Source organism: Pseudorasbora parva, chromosome 12 (assembly GCF_024679245.1).
Source record: "Pseudorasbora parva isolate DD20220531a chromosome 12, ASM2467924v1, whole genome shotgun sequence".
Lineage (NCBI taxonomy): Eukaryota > Metazoa > Chordata > Actinopteri > Cypriniformes > Gobionidae > Pseudorasbora > Pseudorasbora parva.
In genome coordinates, this window is record NC_090183.1 from 455,001 (window position 1) to 472,500 (window position 17,500).

Here is a 17,500-nt window from a genome sequence, read left to right on the forward strand (position 1 = left end):
CCACTGCAGACCGGGAACAGCCCACAAGAGCTGCAGTTTTGGAGATGCTCTGACCCAGTCGTCTAGCCGTCACAATCTGGCCAAACTCGCTCAAATCCTTACGCTTGCCCATTTCTCCTGCTTCACACACATCGACTCTGAGGACTAAATGTTCACTTGCTGCCTAATATATCCCACCCACTAACAGGAGCCGTGATGAAGAGATCATCAGTGTTATCACCGGTCATAATGTTATGCCTGATCAGTGTCTATCATACACACATACTGTATATCATATCTATAATGTTCAATCATTTCTCTTTTTTCTGATGTTGCTGTCGGCAGATTCAGTGGCAGTCAGGAGCTGCTCAATAACAGCAGGTTAGTTTAGATTTGTGTGTGTGTGTGTGTGTGTGTGTGTGTGTGTGTGTGTGTGTGTGTGTGTGTGTGTGTCAGATCCAGATCTGGACCGTCCCTCAGCTCATCTACTCGAGTCCTGTACTGAAGTTCACTGTTTGAGTCTCTGTGCTTTACTGGAGTATTATTTTTTCTGTAATCTTCTGACTTTAACTTCACTCCATCTGAAAGACAAATATCGTCCTCTTTACTCCACTACATTTCTATCAAGGTCCTCGAAGTGGAAAGTCGTTTCTGTCGCAGCTTTGAAAGTCAGTGATGATTTTTTTCTTCTTTAAAAGGTGTTTGGGTTTTTGCAGAAAGCCTTTCAGGAATCACTCTTGTAGAGTCTCGTGAAGTTCAATGATTTCACAGCATTTATTAAACACTGATTTATAGTTTAGAGCAAAATGGAAGAAGACGGATGTCCAAATGCTCATTTAGTGGAGTATTGACATAAACAAAGTTGATTCTGTCTTCAGTGAAGGTGAACAGTGTGAGAATATCAGATGTGTATCAGTGTATTGGATCCGTGCATTCGGCCTTAAAGTGACAGCAGCTTTGTAACTTTTCTACAAGTATTTAAATGAGTTTAAGTTAGTCGTCTGCTAGTGTGTCAGATGGAGCGTCACTGACTGGCTTAAACCATGATGGCATAATGTGCATTTATACAACTATAATACAATAATGCGGCGACATAAAGAAGGACATTTACTTCTGATACTTAAGTACTTTTACTGCAGTAAAAATCTGTTTTTACAACTTTCACTCTTAATGCAGTAATATTTGACCAGCAGTGCTGTTACTCTTACTCCAGTAATGAAGTTGTGTAGTTTGTCCATCTCTGGTTTCATCATAATAACAGCGAGTGTATCGCTGACTCTTCTGTCCTCCACAGCGGCGCGAGCTCCGGCCCTCCAGCGGCCCCCAAACCTCCGGTGCCTGTCAAGTGAGTCCTCACTCTTCATTCAGAACATGCTACGGGTTAGACGTGTGTAAATGTGTTAAACATGTGTTAAACGTGTGTTAAACATGTGTTAAACGTGTGTTTAATGTGTGTAAATGTGTTAAACGTGTGTTAAACGTGTGTTTAATGTGCTCTGTTGCAGGAATCCAGGGCTCAAGACGAGCCGCAACGCATCCGGCTTCACGGCGCGTGTGTTCTCTGGCGCAAACACGAGCAGCAAAACGTGAGTGAAGTCCAGGGAACAGAGAACGGCCCAGTAACGTTAATTAACACAAAAACATTATCTGAACATCATTCATGGAGCGTTTTTTAAATGTTTTTATTTGTTTCTTAAAGTTTAGAGAACGCTCAAAAGTAATGTTATTAAAGGTGTGTTTGCATGTGGTTTGACTTTTGTAACTTTAGTTAGTGTGTAATGTCGCTGCTTGAGCATTAACAGTCTCTGCAAAGTTACAGCGCTGAAAGTTCACTTCAAACGGAGATATTGTCTTTTAGAGTTACGGCAGTTTATTGCCTACAAAAATGGCCGGTTTGGACTACAACGAGCTTCTTCCTGGGTTGGTGACATCATAAACCCTCGCAGATGTGACTTCTGCCCGTAATGGGAAGGGGCGTGGCCTTAACCTGTGCTTCAGCCAATAAAAATACAGGAAACTACATTCGGCCATCTGACCAATCTAAAGGCCCTTTCACACTGGATGCGATTTTGATGTGCGAATAATTCGCGCAATGTTTTTTTTTCTCGATCAGCTGTTTGTGTAATGAGCGCTTCCACACCGAACGCGAATGTGCTGAGGCGAAAAAACGACATTTATTTTTTTCGTTTCGATGTCGATTTTTTTTACTCTAGCGGCGACAAAAAATGGCTTCAACCAATCACATAAAAGGAAACAAAGGTGACGAAATGTCCAGTTGATGTCACGAGCTATTCAATTTTAACCTTTTCAACTTTAACCTTTCAACTTTAACCTTTGCCAGGCATGGCATTTCTCATGAGATTACAACTGTAAGCTGTACAGCTGCAGCTGTGTTTGCCCACTGCATGATACAGACAGCAATAACTTAACTTATAAGTTATTACCTTTTATAAATAGTTGATTTTTTTCGAAACATTGTGTCCGCGATTATGGAAAGTGAACGTGTTGCCATCAGTAGGCTACGTCTGTGGCACTGAAATGTTTACATGTGACTCGACTGGAAACATCTGCTCGGATCGATTGATTCCCAGAAGTGCGCGGTTTGTCTCGTCAGATGCGCTGCCGTCTCTGGAGAAGATCCTCAAATTGTCCCACAGACTTTAGAAAGTAAGTGCAGAACCGGCCATGATAAAGTTTTAGCTCCTGTTCAAGATTAGCATCCTCCCCTTCAGACTCTGTTTTTTAAGACTGGCTGCACCCAAAACCCTTCCTCTCAGTCCTTTAAATAAAATGAAAAGCTTGTCTTCACTGAATCATGAAGTGCCCATGTTTTCTCAGCTGTCGCTGCGAATGTTTTGGAATGTTGGAGCTCTGAAACGTCGCAAATTCGTGTCGCGGCTGATGTGAATGGTTTTGACGCGAAATATTCGCATGCGAAATATTCGCTTATTCGTTACGCTTTTCCGTTATGCGCCCGGTGTGAAGGGACCTTGAGACCATTGCGTTTTTCAGAGGGAGGGGCTTCCTAGAAGCAGGAAGCAGACGAGCCGTTCAAAGCCCAGACAGTGGTGAGGAATAAAGGGAGAATAGAAGAAAAATATGGTGTTTTTAAATTAAAAGAAGTATTAAGACATGTTATACTGCGCCCCATAAACACAACCAAGCCTAGAAATGTTAATGACGAGCATCTGATGTTCTGATGTTTTTATTGACTCTTCAGCGCTGTGAGTCCACTGAGTCTGCCGGCTGTGAAGACTTCTGGAAGTCCACTGAGTCCACCGAATCCACCGGCTGTGAAGAGTTCTGGAAGTCCTCTGAGTCCACCGGCTGTGAAGACTTCTGGAAGTCCACTGAGTCCACCGAATCCACCGGCTGTGAAGAGTTCTGGAAGTCCACTGAGTCCACCGAATCCACCAGCTGTGAAGAGTTCTGGAAGTCCTCTGAGTCCACCGGCTGTGAAGACTTCTGGAAGTCCACTGAGTCCACCGAATCCACCGGCTGTGAAGAGTTCTGGAAGTCCACTGAGTCCACCGGCTGTGAAGAGTCCTGGAAGTCCACCGAATCCGCCGGCTGTGAAGAGTCCTGGAAGTCCACCGAATCCGCCGGCTGTGAAGAGTCCTGGAAGTCCACCGAATCCGCCGGCTGTGAAGAGTCCTGGAAGTCCACCGAATCCGCCGGCTGTGAAGAGTCCTGGAAGTCCACCGAATCCGCCGGCTGTGAAGAGTCCTGGAAGTCCACCGAGTCCACCGGGTGTGAAGAGTTCTGAAAGTCCACCGAATCCGCCGGCTGTGAAGAGTTCTGGAAGTCCACTGAGTCCACCGAATCCACCAGCTGTGAAGAGTTCTGGAAGTCCACTGAGTCCGCCGGCTGTGAAGAGTTCTGGAAGTCCACCGAATCCGCCGGCTGTGAAGAGTCCTGGAAGTCCACCGAGTCCACCGGCTGTGAAGAGTTCTGGAAGTCCACTGAGTCCACCGGCTGTGAAGAGTTCTGGAAGTCCACAGAGTCCACCGGCTGTGAAGAGCCCGATCCGGTGAGACTCCTCCTCCATCTGCTGACCTTATCAATCCCGAATCCGACTCCTCATGTTGTTCTTTGTCCTCAGGAGTGAAAGCGTGTCCGTCTCTACTCTGCTGTCCAAGTCCTCGACGCCGTCTGTGTCTCAGTAAGAGTCTCCGCACACTGTGACCTTCATCTGAATGTTGCTTCATGATCTCTGATTCTTCTGTCCATTAAAAACAGGACGACTGTCATGAACACTAAAACATCTGCAGTGGACGACACTCTGACCACGAGGCCTGCAGAGAAACCCTCCGTGAAGACGAGGTACGATTCAGCCATTTACAGAACACTCTAGAGTAACGCTCAGAGAACGGGCTAGAGTAACGCTCAGAGAACACTCTAGAGTAACGCTCAGAGAACCCTCTAGAGTAACGCTCAGAGAACGCTCTAGAGTAACGCTCAGAGAACACTCTAGAGTAACGCTCAGAGAACGCTCTAGAGTAACGCTCAGAGAACACTCTAGAGTAACGCTCAGAGAACACTCTAGAGTAACGCTCAGAGAACACTCTAGAGTAACGCTCAGAGAACACTCTAGAGTAACGCTCAGAGAACACTCTAGAGTAACGCTCAGAGAACACTCTAGAGTAACGCTCAGAGAACGCTCTAGAGTAACGCTCAGAGAACACTCTAGAGTAACGCTCAGAGAACACTCTAGAGTAACGCTCAGAGAACCCTCTAGAGTAACGCTCAGAGAACGCTCTAGAGTAACGCTCAGAGAACACTCTAGAGTAATGCTCAGAGAACACTCTAGAGTAACGCTCAGAGAACACTCTAGAGTAACGCTCAGAGAACACTCTAGAGTAACGCTCAGAGAACGCTCTAGAGTAACGCTCAGAGAACACTCTAGAGTAACGCTCAGAGGACACTCTATAGTAACGCTCAGAGAACACTCTAGAGTAACGCTCAGAGAACACTCTAGAGTAACGCTCAGAGAACACTCTAGAGTAACGCTCAGAGAACCCTCTAGAGTAACGCTCAGAGAACGCTCTAGAGTAACGCTCAGAGAACGCTCTAGAGTAACGCTCAGAGAACGCTCTAGAGTAACACTCAGAGAACACTCTAGAGTAACGCTCAGAGAACACTCTTAAATAACGCTCAGAGAACACTCTAGAGTAACGCTCAGAGAACACTCTAGAGTAACGCTCAGAGAACGCTCTAGAGTAACGCTCAGAGAACACTCTAGAGTAACGCTCAGAGGACACTCTATAGTAACGCTCAGAGAACACTCTAGAGTAACGCTGAGAGAACACTCTAGAGTAACGCTCAGAGAACGCTCTAGAGTAACGCTCAGAGAACGCTCTAGAGTAACGCTCAGAGAACCCTCTAGAGTAACGCTCAGAGGACACTCTATAGTAACGCTCAGAGAACACTCTAGAGTAACGCTCAGAGAACACTCTAGAGTAACGCTCAGAGAAAACTCTAGAGTAACGCTCAGAGAACACTCTAGAGTAACGCTCAGAGAACACTCTAGAGTAACGATCAGAGAACACTCTAGAGTAACGCTCAGAGAACACTCTAGAGTAACGCTCAGAGAACACTCTAGAGTAACGCTCAGAGAACACTCAGAGAACACTCTAGAGTAACGCTCAGAGAACACTCTAGAGTAACGCTCAGAGAACCCTCTAGAGTAACGCTCAGAGAACGCTCTAGAGTAACGCTCAGAGAACGCTCTAGAGTAACGCTCAGAGAACACTCTAGAGTAACGCTCAGAGAACACTCAGAGAACACTCTAGAGTAACGCTCAGAGAACACTCTAGAGTAACGCTCAGAGAACACTCTAGAGTAACGCTCAGAGAACACTCTAGAGTAACGCTCGGAGAACACTCTAGAGTAACGCTCAGAGAACGCTCTAGAGTAACGCTCAGAGAACGCTCTAGAGTAACGCTCAGAGAACACTCTAGAGTAACGCTCAGAGAACACTCTAGAGTAACGCTCAGAGAACCCTCTAGAGTAACGCTCAGAGAACGCTCTAGAGTAACGCTCAGAGAACACTCTAGAGTAACGCTCAGAGAACACTCAGAGAACACTCTAGAGTAACGCTCAGAGAACACTCTAGAGTAACGCTCAGAGAACACTCTAGAGTAACGCTCAGAGAACACTCTAGAGTAACGCTCAGAGAACGCTCTAGAGTAACGCTCAGAGAACACTCTAGAGTAACGCTCAGAGAACACTCAGAGAACACTCTAGAGTAACGCTCAGAGAACACTCTAGAGTAACGCTCAGAGAACACTCTAGAGTAACGCTCAGAGAACACTCTAGAGTAACGCTCAGAGAACACTCAGAGAACACTCTAGAGTAACGCTCAGAGAACACTCTAGAGTAACGCTCGGAGAACACTCTAGAGTAACGCTCGGAGAACACTCTAGAGTAACGCTCAGAGAACGCTCTAGAGTAACGCTCAGAGAAGGCTCTAGAGTAACGCTCAGAGAACACTCTAGAGTAACGCTCAGAGAACACTCTAGAGTAACGCTCAGAGAACACTCTAGAGTAACGCTCAGAGAACCCTCTAGAGTAACGCTCAGAGAACGCTCTAGAGTAACGCTCAGAGAACACTCTAGAGTAACGCTCAGAGAACACTCAGAGAACACTCTAGAGTAACGCTCAGAGAACACTCTAGAGTAACGCTCAGAGAACACTCTAGAGTAACGCTCAGAGAACACTCTAGAGTAACGCTCAGAGAACACTCAGAGAACACTCTAGAGTAACGCTCAGAGAACACTCTAGAGTAACGCTCGGAGAACACTCTAGAGTAACGCTCGGAGAACACTCTAGAGTAACGCTCAGAGAACGCTCTAGAGTAACGCTCAGAGAAGGCTCTAGAGTAACGCTCAGAGAACACTCTAGAGTAACGCTCAGAGAACACTCTAGAGTAACGCTCAGAGAACACTCTAGAGTAATGCTCATAGAACACTCTAGAGTAACGCTCAGAGGACACTCTAGAGTAACGCTCAGAGAACACTCTAGAGTAACGCCCAGAGAACACTCTAGAGTAACGCTCAGAGAACACTCTAGAGTAACGCTCAGAGAACACTCTAGAGTAACGCTCAGAGAACACTCTAGAGTAACGCTCAGAGAACACTCTAGAGTAAAGCTCAGAGAACACTCTAGAGTAACACTCAAAGAACACTCTAGAGTAACGCTCAGAGAACACTCTAGAGTAACACTCAGAGGACACTCTAGAGTAACGGTCAGAGAACACTCTAGAGTAACACTCAGAGGACACTCTAGAGTAACGCTCATAGAACACTCTAGAGTAACGCTCAGAGAACACTCTAGAGTAACGCTCAGAGAACACTCTAGAGTAACGCTCATAGAACACTCTAGAGTAACGCTCAGAGGACACTCTAGAGTAACGCTCAGAGGACACTCTAGAGTAACGCTCAGAGAACACTCTAGAGTAACGCCCAGAGAACACTCTAGAGTAACGCTCAGAGAACACTCTAGAGTAACGCTCAGAGAACACTCTAGAGTAACGCTCAGAGAACACTCTAGAGTAACGCTCAGAGAACACTCTAGAGTAAAGCTCAGAGAACACTCTAGAGTAACACTCAGAGAACACTCTAGAGTAACGCTCAGAGAACACTCTAGAGTAACGCTCAGAGGACACTCTAGAGTAACGGTCAGAGAACACTCTAGAGTAACACTCAGAGGACACTCTAGAGTAACGCTCATAGAACACTCTAGAGTAACGCTCAGAGAACACTCTAGAGTAACGCTCAGAGAACACTCTAGAGTAACGCTCATAGAACACTCTAGAGTAACGCTCAGAGGACACTCTAGAGTAACGCTCAGAGGACACTCTAGAGTAACGCTCAGAGAACACTCTAGAGTAACGCCCAGAGAACACTCTAGAGTAACGCTCAGAGAACACTCTAGAGTAACGCTCAGAGAACACTCTAGAGTAACGCTCAGAAAACACTCTAGAGTAACGCTCAGAGAACACTCTAGAGTAACGCTCAGAGAACACTCTAGAGTAACACTCAGAGGACACTCTAGAGTAACGCTCAGAGAACACTCTAGAGTAACACTCAGAGGACACTCTAGAGTAACGGTCAGAGAACACTCTAGAGTAATGCTCGGAGAACACTAGAGTAACGCTCAGAGAACACTCTAGAGTAACGCTCAGAGAACGCTCTAGAGTAGCGCTCATAGAACACTCTAGAGTAACGCTCAGAGAACACTCTAGAGTAACGCTCAGAGGACGCTCTAGAGTAGCGCTCATAGAACACTCTAGAGTAATGGTCAGAGAACGCTCTAGAGTAACGCTCAGAGAACGCTCTAGAGTAACGCTCAGAGAACACTCTAGAGTAACGCTCAGAGAACACTCTAGAGTAACGCTCAGACAACACTCTAGAGTAACGCTCAGAGAACACTCTAGAGTAACGCTCAGAGAACACTCTAGAGTAACGCTCAGAGAACACTCTAGAGTAACGCTCAGAGAACACTCTAGAGTAACGCTCAGAGAACACTCTAGAGTAACGCTCAGAGAACACTCTAGAGTAACGCTCAGAGAACACTCTAGAGTAACGCTCAGACAACACTCTAGAGTAACGCTCAGAGAACACACTAGAGTAACGCTCAGAGAACGCTCTAGAGTAGCGCTCATAGAACACTCTAGAGTAACGCTCAGAGAACACTCTAGAGTAACGCTCAGAGAACACTCTAGAGTAACGCTCAGGGAACACTAGAGTAACGCTCAGAGGACGCTCTAGAGTAGCGCTCATAGAACACTCTAGAGTAACGCTCAGAGAACGCTCTAGAGTAACGCTCAGAGAACGCTCTAGAGTAACACTTAGAGGACACTCTAGAGTAACGATCAGAGAACACCAGCAAAACGTTCTCAGAACATATTTTTCTTAGTTTGTTTCAACAGAAGATCCACTAATGACATTTTTATTAATCTTTACACAACCCAAAAAAAAGAAAGATAGCTGAGCATAGATGAATTGAACAATGAAATCATTAAGATTTAGAAAACAGAGATTTTTTTTTCAAGCAAAGTTTAACACGCGTGATGATGTGTTTGTGTTGATTCTCACACAGTGACTTCAGTTATTCTCCGTCAGCCATGAACCTGAACACACGCTACAGCTCTCAGATGCACAGGTAACGCCACACACCTGTCACTCACACACACACACACACACACACACACACACACACACACACACACACACCTGAGATCTTCAGCACAGCTGTCACACTCTCACACACACACCTGAGATCTTCAGCACACCTGTCACACACTCATACAGACACCTGAGATCATCAGCACACCTGTCACACACTCATACATACACCTGAGATCTTCAGCACACCTGTCACACACTCACACACACACCTGAGATCTTCAGCACACCTGTCACACACTCACACACACACCTGAGATCTTCAGCACACCTGTCACACACTCACACACACACCTGAGATCTTCAGCACACCTGTCACACACTCATAAACACACCTGAGATCTTCAGCACACATGTCACACATTTACACACACCTGAGATCATCAGCACACCTGTCACACACTCACACACACACCTGAGATCATCAGCACACCTGTCACACACTCACACACACATCTGAGATCTTCAGCACACCTGTCACACACTCACACACACACCTGAGATCTTCAGCACACCTGTTACACACTCACACACACACCTGAGATCTTCAGCACACCTGTCACACATTTACACACACCTGAGATCATCAGCACACCTGTCACACACTCACACACACACCTGAGATCTTCAGCACACCTGTCACACACTCACACACACACCTGAGATCTTCAGCACACCTGTCACACATTTACACACACCTGAGATCATCAGCACACCTGTCACACACTCACACACACACCTGAGATCTTCAGCACACCTGTCACACACTCATACACACACCTGCGATCTTCAGCACACCTGTCACACACTCACACACACACCTGAGATCTTCAGCACACCTGTCACACACTCACACACACACCTGAGATCTTCAGCACACCTGTCACACATTTACACACACCTGAGATCATCAGCACACCTGTCACACACTCACACACACACCTGAGATCTTCAGCACACCTGTCACACACTCATAAACACACCTGAGATCTTCAGCACGCCTGTCACACATTTACACACACCTGAGATCATCAGCACACCTGTCACACACTCACACACACACCTGAGATCTTCAGCACACCTGTCACACACTCACACACACCTGAGATCATCAGCACACACTCATTCAGGATGTGTTCTCTTCAGCGCTCCACTGGATGATCTCGCCGACTCTTTAATGCCGACGCTGTCTGGAAGTGTGCAGTCTGTCAGATCACAGTAAGACACACACACATGATTTCACACACATCAGTGATAAACGCTCTCAGTTCGTAATCAACTGAGAGAAGCATCACACTGCTAAAAATGCTCTTCTTCCTCAGTATTTTTGTCTTGTTTCTAGTCTAAATATCACAAATTTCTTAAAACAAGAAGTATTTACTAGACAAGTAAAAGTAATTGTCTTGTTTTGGGAAAAATAACTCTAAATGAAGAGAGTTTTTGCTTAAAATAAGATAAATAATCTGCCAATGGGGTGAGAGAAATAATCTTGTTTTCTGTTTGAATTAAGATTAAAACTCTTCTTTTTGAGTTGTTTTAAGAAGAGTGTGTGCAGTGCAGAGATGATGATAATAACTCTACTGCGATCAGAACGCAGGTGAGGAGCGTTTACTCTGAGACTCCTCCGTCATCAGCGACTCTACGCTCGCCTCTGCAGACTCCAGAGTCCTCCAGCAGGTCAGAGGTTAATGCTCATGATGTTCTATTATTATATTATTGTCGTCCAGTGCTGTAAGATGATCTCTCTGCAGGCCGGTCAGCGTTCGGGACGTCTGTACGGTCTGTGGGAACGCCATCGCTGGAGCCGAGAGGATGATTCTAGAGGAGCTGAAGATCATCAGCCACACGTCCTGCTTCAGGGTAAACTTCAGCCACGACTGAGCCACAGCCTGCACTGATGCGCACAACTCTGACTGTGTGTGTGTGTGTGTGTGTGTGTGTGTGTGTGTGTGTGTGTGTGTGTGTGTGTGTGTGTGTGTGTGTGTGTGTGTGTGTGTGTGTGTGTGTGTGTGTGTGTCTCAGTGTGCCGTGTGTCGCTGTGATCTCGGCGGTCTGGAGGCGGGGAAGTCTCTGTGGGTTCATCGGGAGCGAGTGAACTGCTCAAACTGCTTCAGTAAAATCAGAGGTGCTTCAAACTAATGTTAATAACCATCTCTGTGTGTGAAATTATTATATTACCGTCATAATCATAATCATACTCACCGGTCATGTCGTGTGTTTCAGGTCAGTGGTACATCTGAGGACGGACATCAGTCTACGTGGAGATAAAAGAATTCAACACAACTCATGTTAGAAAATAAACAAAACTGATTTGTCTGTTCAGAAATGGCATAAGGGCGTATTAAATCATATTCATGCAGGAAACGTTTACAGCATTTATATCGTAAGGGTCATTATTCTTCCATCATTCATGAGGAGTTATATCAGCTCACACTACTGTTAAAGTTCACATGATAAGCACATAAAACTATTCTGATTCTGACTACAGCTCTCAGTGTGTTAATTCTTCACGTGTGTGTGTGTGTGTGTGTGTGTGTGTGTGTGTGTGTGTGAGAGAGAGAGAGAGAGAGAGAGAGAGAGAGAGAGAGAGAGAGAGAGAGAGAGAGAGAGTGTGTGTGTGTGTGCTTGTTTTTGTGACATATGAGGACACAAATGTGTGTAATGCCATGGGTATGACACAGGTATTACAGGAGAGGGTGAAATATGAGGACATTACCCATGGCCCCACTTTACAAAAGGCTTATAAATCACACAGGAGGAGTTTTTATGAGAAAGTAAAAATGCAGTGTGTGTGTGTGTGTGTGTGTGTGTGTGTGTGTGTGTGTGTGTGTGTGTGTGTGTGTGTGTGTGTGTGTGTGTGTGTGTGTGTGTGTGTGTGTGTGTGTGTGTGTGTGTGTGTGTGTGTGTGTGTGTGTGTGTGTGTGTGTGTGTGTGTGTGTGTGTGTGTGTGTGTGTGTTCCTTGTTTGGCAATACTTGTGAGGGCACAAAGGTCCTCACTTATATAGTAAAATATGAAAACAACTCACTCACTGGTCCTCACTAGTTAAAAAGGCGTATAAAATCGGCCAAAACACGTCTTTATTTAAATCTATTGTTTTGGAGATGTTTCTGTGTGTGTGTGTGATGGGTAGGTTTAGGGGCAGTGTGTGTGTGTGTGTGTGTGTGTGTGTGTGTGTGTGTGTGTGTGTGTGTGTGTGTGTGTGTGTGTGTGTGTGTGTGTGTGTGTGTGTGTGTGTGTGTGTGTGTGTGTGTGTGTGTGTGTGTGTGTGTGAGCGAGAGAGAGAGAGATATAGATAGATAGAGAGAGAGAGAGAGAGAGAGAGAGAGAGAGAGAGAGAGAGAGAGAGAGAAAGTCTGTATGTGTGTGTGTGTGTGTGTGTGTGTGTGTGTGTGTGTGTGTGTGTGTGTGTGTGTGTGTGTGTGTGTGTGTGTGTGTGTGTGTGTGTGTGTGTGTGTGTGTGTGTGTGTTCCTTGTTTGGCAATACTTGTGAGGGCACAAAGGTCCTCACTTATATAGTAAAATATGAAAACAACTCACTCACTGGTCCTCACTAGTTAAAAAGGCGTATAAAATCGGCCAAAACACGTCTTTATTTAAATCTATTGTTTTGGAGATGTTTCTGTGTGTGTGTGTGATGGGTAGGTTTAGGGGCAGTGTGTGTGTGTGTGTGTGTGTGTGTGTGTGTGTGTGTGTGTGTGTGTGTGTGTGTGTGTGTGTGTGTGTGTGTGTGTGTGTGTGTGTGTGTGTGTGTGTGTGTGTGTGTGTGTGTGTGTGTGTGAGCGAGAGAGAGAGAGATATAGATAGATAGAGAGAGAGAGAGAGAGAGAGAGAGAGAGAGAGAGAGAGAGAGAGAGAGAAAGTCTGTATGTGTGTGTGTGTGTGTGTGTGTGTGTGTGTGTGTGTGTGTGTGTGTGTGTGTGTGTGTGTGTGTGTGTGTGTGTGTGTGTGTGTGAGCCTGTTTATGTGGTTTATGAGGACACAAATTTGTATAACTACATGGGTATTACACTATAAATGTGGTTTATGAGGACATATCAAATGTTCTCATAATTCAAATGGCCTTAAAAACATACTAAATTATGTTTTTTTGAGAAAGTAAAAATGCAGAATGTGTCCTGTGTTGGGTAGGTTTAGGGGCAGTGTGTGTGTGTGTGTGTGTGTGTGTGTGTGTGTGTGTGTGTGTGTGTGTGTGTGTGTGTGTGTGTGTGTGTGTGATGGGTATAGGTTTAGGGGCAGTGTAAGGGGATAGAAAATACGGTTTGTACAGTATAAAAACCATTACGCCTATGGAGAGTCCCTGTAAACCACATAGACCAACATGTGTGTGTGTGTGTGTGTGTGTGTTTGGTCTGGGTGGAGAGAGTGTGACAGTCTCGCGCTCCTCGTCGCTCATTGGTGGAGCGGTGTAGCGCTGCTCGGCCCATCGCGCCGCCGCTCACACGCGCTCTCCGTCGGTAATCTCCCGGTGCGCGTGGTGCGGCGGATGGAGGCGGCGGTGCTGAAGCCGCGGATGATGGCGGACGTTCGCGCCGAGCGGGAGGTGCTGAAGCTGCAGGAGCTCGTGCGGAAACTGGAGCGGCAGAACGAGCAGCTGCGGACGCGAGCGAACATCGCGCCGCCCTCCCCGTGCCCGCGCCCGCGCTCCCGCTGCATCCCGAGTCCGGCGCCGAGCCTCGCGTGCCAGTGCTTCCCGCCGGACGACCCGTTCCCGTATTTCCAGCCGCATTCCGCCGCGGAAGAGGAGGATGAAGAAGAGGAGGAGGAAGAGGATGATGAAGAGGAGGACGGCGAGCCGCGCGCGCTCCTGGACGAGCTGATGCTTCTGGACCTGGAGACCGTGAGTCCGAGCGGCGAGTCCGAGGAGACCTGGTGAGAAAACACTGAGTTATTATTATGATCATCTTCATCATCATCACCATCATCATCTTCATCATCACCATCTTCATCATCATCATCTTCACTCATAAACGCTTGAATTTATAAATGTAACACCGGTATGATCTGGGTCAGTCCCATCTCAATGATGACTGAAACATTTGGAGTGTAACAGTTGTCACACACACACACACACACACACACACTGCCCTAGATAGTCAACAGTGAGGAGTTGTGAAGCTGACAGCTGATCCAGATTCTGATCTGGAGATTCAAAGTCACTGTAGAAGAACTCGTGATAAATGTGAAGCTCATCAGCAGAAGAGTTTGTGTTTGTGTTTTTGTTTGTGTTTGTGTAAGAGATCAGATGAACCTCCGGATGGACCGCTGGCTCTTCATCGAGTCGGCTTTATTCCTGCAGCACTTTATACTGAACAGATTCAAAGCAGCTTCACGGCGATCAGCAGAATTACTTGATGATGATTCAGATCAGTGTCAATTCAGATCAGTGTCGATTCAGATCAGTGTTGATTCAGATCAGTGTCTGATTCAGTTCAGTGTCGATTCAGCTCAGTGTCGATTCAGATCAGTGTCGATTCAGATCAGTGAGGATTCAGATCAGTGAGGATTCAGATCAGTGTTGATACAGATCAGTGTCGATTCAGACCAGTGTTGATTCAGATCAGTGATGATTCAGATCAGCGAGGATTCAGATCAGTGTCGATTCAGATCAGTGTTGATTCAGATCAGTGAGGATTCAGATCAGTGTTGATTCAGATCAGCGTCGATTCAGATCAGTGTCGATTCAGATCAGCGTCGATTCAGACCAGTGTCGATTCAGATCAGTGTCGATTCAGATCAGTGTCGATTCAGACGAGTGTTGATTCAGATCAGTGAGGATTCAGATCAGTGTCGATTCAGATCAGTGTCGATTCAGATCAGTGTTGATTCAGATCAGTGTTGATTCAGATCAGTGTCGATTCAGATCAGTGTTGATTCAGATCAGTGTCGATTCAGATCAGTGTCGATTCAGATCAGTGTTGATTTAGTTCAGTGTTGATTCAGCTCAGTGTCGATTCAGACCAGTGTCAATTCAGATCAGTGAGGATTCAGATCAGTGTCGATTCAGATCAGTGTTGATTCAGATCAGCGTCGATTCAGATCAGTGTTGATTCAGCTCAGTGTCGATTCAGATCAGTGTTGATTCAGTTCAGTGTTGATTCAGATCACAGTTGATGCAGTTTAGTGTTGATTCAGATCAGTGTTGATTCAGATCAGTGATGATTCAGATCACAGTTGATTCAGTTCAGTGTTGATTCAGATCAGTGTTGATTCAGTTCAGTGTTGATTCAGATCAGTGTTGATTCAGATCAGTGTGGATTCAGATCAGTGTGGATTCAGACCAGTGTCGATTCAGATCAGTGTCGATTCAGCTCAGTGTCGATTCAGACCAGTGTTGATTCAGATCAGTGATGATTCAGATCAGTGTTGATTCAGATCAGTGTTGATTCAGATCAGTGTGGATTCAGATCAGTGTGGATTCAGACCAGTGTCGATTCAGATCAGTGTCGATTCAGCTCAGTGTCGATTCAGACCAGTGTTGATTCAGATCAGTGATGATTCAGATGAGTGTAGATTCAGTTCAGTGTCGATTCAGATCAGCGTCGATTCAGATCAGTGTCGATTCAGATCAGTGTCGGTTCAGACCAGTGTCGATTCAGACCAGTGTCGATTCAGATCAGTGTCGATTCAGATCAGTGTAGATTCAGTTCAGTGTCGATTCAGATCAGTGTTGATTCAGATCAGTGTCGATTCAGATCAGTGTTGATTCAGATCAGTGTCGATTCAGATCAGTGTCGATTCAGATCAGTGTAGATTCAGTTCAGTGTCGATTCAGTTCAGTGTCGATTCAGATCAGTGTAGATTCAGATCAGTGTCGATTCAGATCAGTGTCGATTCAGATCAGTGTTGATTCAGATCAGTGTTGATTCAGATCAGCGTTGATTCAGCTCAGTGTTGATTCAGATCAGTGTCGATTCAGCTCAGTGTTGATTCAGATCAGTGTTGATTCAGATCAGTGTCGATTCAGATCAGTGTCGATTCAGCTCAGTGTTGATTCAGCTCAGTGTCGATTCAGATCAGTGTTGATTCAGCTCAGTGTTGATTCAGATCAGTGTCGATTCAGCTCAGTGTTGATTCAGATCAGTGTTGATTCAGATCAGTGTTGATTCAGCTCAGTGTCGATTCAGATCAGTGTCGATTCAGCTCAGTGTCGATTCAGATCAGTGTCGATTCAGCTCAGTGTTGATTCAAATCAGTGTCGATTCAGCTCAGTGTTGATTCAGATCAGTGTTGATTCAGTTCAGTGTCGATTCAGATCAGTGGAAGGTTTCTTCAGTCTTTATTTAGAATGCACAGGAGGAGCTAAACTTGGAAATGGAGTAATTAAGAGTCAGATTAAGGTCCGTCTTATCAACGATGCGTCATCATGGGTCAGCAAAAGCCGAATGTTGTGAGTGAAGATTACTGACGTCTAAAAGTCATGTCCTCACTGATGAATTCTGCCACATCAACACTGTCACTAAACTGATCTGATCTGATAATGAAGTAAAGCTTCACATTCAGATGCAAACCTCTCATGCTGACGTGTGTGTGTGTGAAGGAAGACCAGTGTGTTTGGCCTGTGTGTCATTAGCTGTGTTTCCATCCAACCTGTTTTATGTGCATTTTGGGATATTAAATAAAAAACTATGTATGTAAACGCCAAGATGTGCATGAACTCAAAAAATGCCCATCAAAAACGAATGCGCTCAATTAAGGAGGATCATGTGTTTATCCGATAAGAAGATATGCACATTAACTGATGGAAACACATTTACTGAATGAATCCCTCAAGTCCTCATGTGGCTTCGGCTCAGCAGAGGCTGTGATTGGATAACTGGCCTAACTAGCCTACCAATGTGTGTGTGTGTGCGTTTTCAGATCAGTGTTGATTCAGATCAGTGTTAATTCAGTTCAACGTTCATTCAGATCAGCTTTGATTCAGATCAGTGTTGATTCAGATCAGTGTTGATTCAGATCAGCCTTGATTCAGATCAGTGTTGATTCAGATCACTGTTGATTCAGATCAGCGTTGATTCAGATCAGTGTTGATTCAGATCAGTGTTGATTCAGATCAGCGTAGATTCAGATCAGTGTCGATTCAGATCAGTGTTGATTCAGATCAGTGTTGATTCAGATCAGCGTTGATTCAGATCAGTGTTGATTCAGATCAGTGTTGATTCAGATCAGTGTCGATTCAGATCAGTGTTGATTCAGATCAGTGTTGATTCAGATCAGCGTAGATTCAGATCAGTGTTGATTCAGATCAGTGTTGATTCAGATCAGTGTCGATTTAGATCAGTGTTGATTCAGATCAGTGTTGATTCAGATCAGTGTTGATTCAGATCAGTGTTG

The 17,500-nt window shown here is 45.4% G+C and overlaps 3 protein-coding genes across 7 annotated transcripts in view; all 3 read left to right on the top strand.

Moving 5' to 3' along the window:
* LOC137093398 (neurofilament heavy polypeptide-like) overlaps positions 1-4,263 on the top strand; it is a 7,910-nt gene extending 3,647 nt beyond the window's left edge. The window contains exons 6-10 of one of the 2 annotated variants that reach the window (XM_067458209.1): positions 1,274-1,324; positions 1,485-1,565; positions 3,200-3,473; positions 3,762-4,009; positions 4,082-4,263. In XM_067458209.1, the coding sequence (XP_067314310.1) occupies positions 1,274-1,324; positions 1,485-1,565; positions 3,200-3,473; positions 3,762-4,009; positions 4,082-4,145 (718 nt within the window). In that variant the 3' untranslated portion in view covers positions 4,146-4,263. The remainder of the gene's footprint in view (positions 1-1,273; positions 1,325-1,484; positions 1,566-3,199; positions 3,474-3,761; positions 4,010-4,081) is intronic. The other variant, XM_067458208.1, reaches the window with a different exon arrangement.
* Positions 4,264-9,073: 4,810 nt separating this feature from the next.
* LOC137093399 (sciellin) lies at positions 9,074-11,649 on the top strand. The gene is made up of 6 exons (XM_067458210.1): positions 9,074-9,144; positions 10,314-10,385; positions 10,758-10,844; positions 10,919-11,027; positions 11,190-11,292; positions 11,391-11,649. The coding sequence occupies exons 1-6, from the start codon at positions 9,107-9,109 to the stop codon at positions 11,405-11,407; spliced, it is 426 nt and encodes a 141-aa protein (XP_067314311.1). The 5' UTR covers positions 9,074-9,106; the 3' UTR covers positions 11,408-11,649.
* A 1,873-nt stretch (positions 11,650-13,522) lies between these two features.
* Positions 13,523-17,500, top strand: part of slain1b (SLAIN motif family, member 1b) — a 17,134-nt gene continuing 13,156 nt past the window's right edge. For 2 of the 4 annotated variants that reach the window (XM_067458639.1, XM_067458641.1), the window contains exon 1: positions 13,523-14,038. In XM_067458639.1, the coding sequence (XP_067314740.1) occupies positions 13,653-14,038 (386 nt within the window). In that variant the 5' untranslated portion in view covers positions 13,523-13,652. The remainder of the gene's footprint in view (positions 14,039-17,500) is intronic. The other 2 variants (XM_067458638.1, XM_067458640.1) reach the window with 2 other exon arrangements.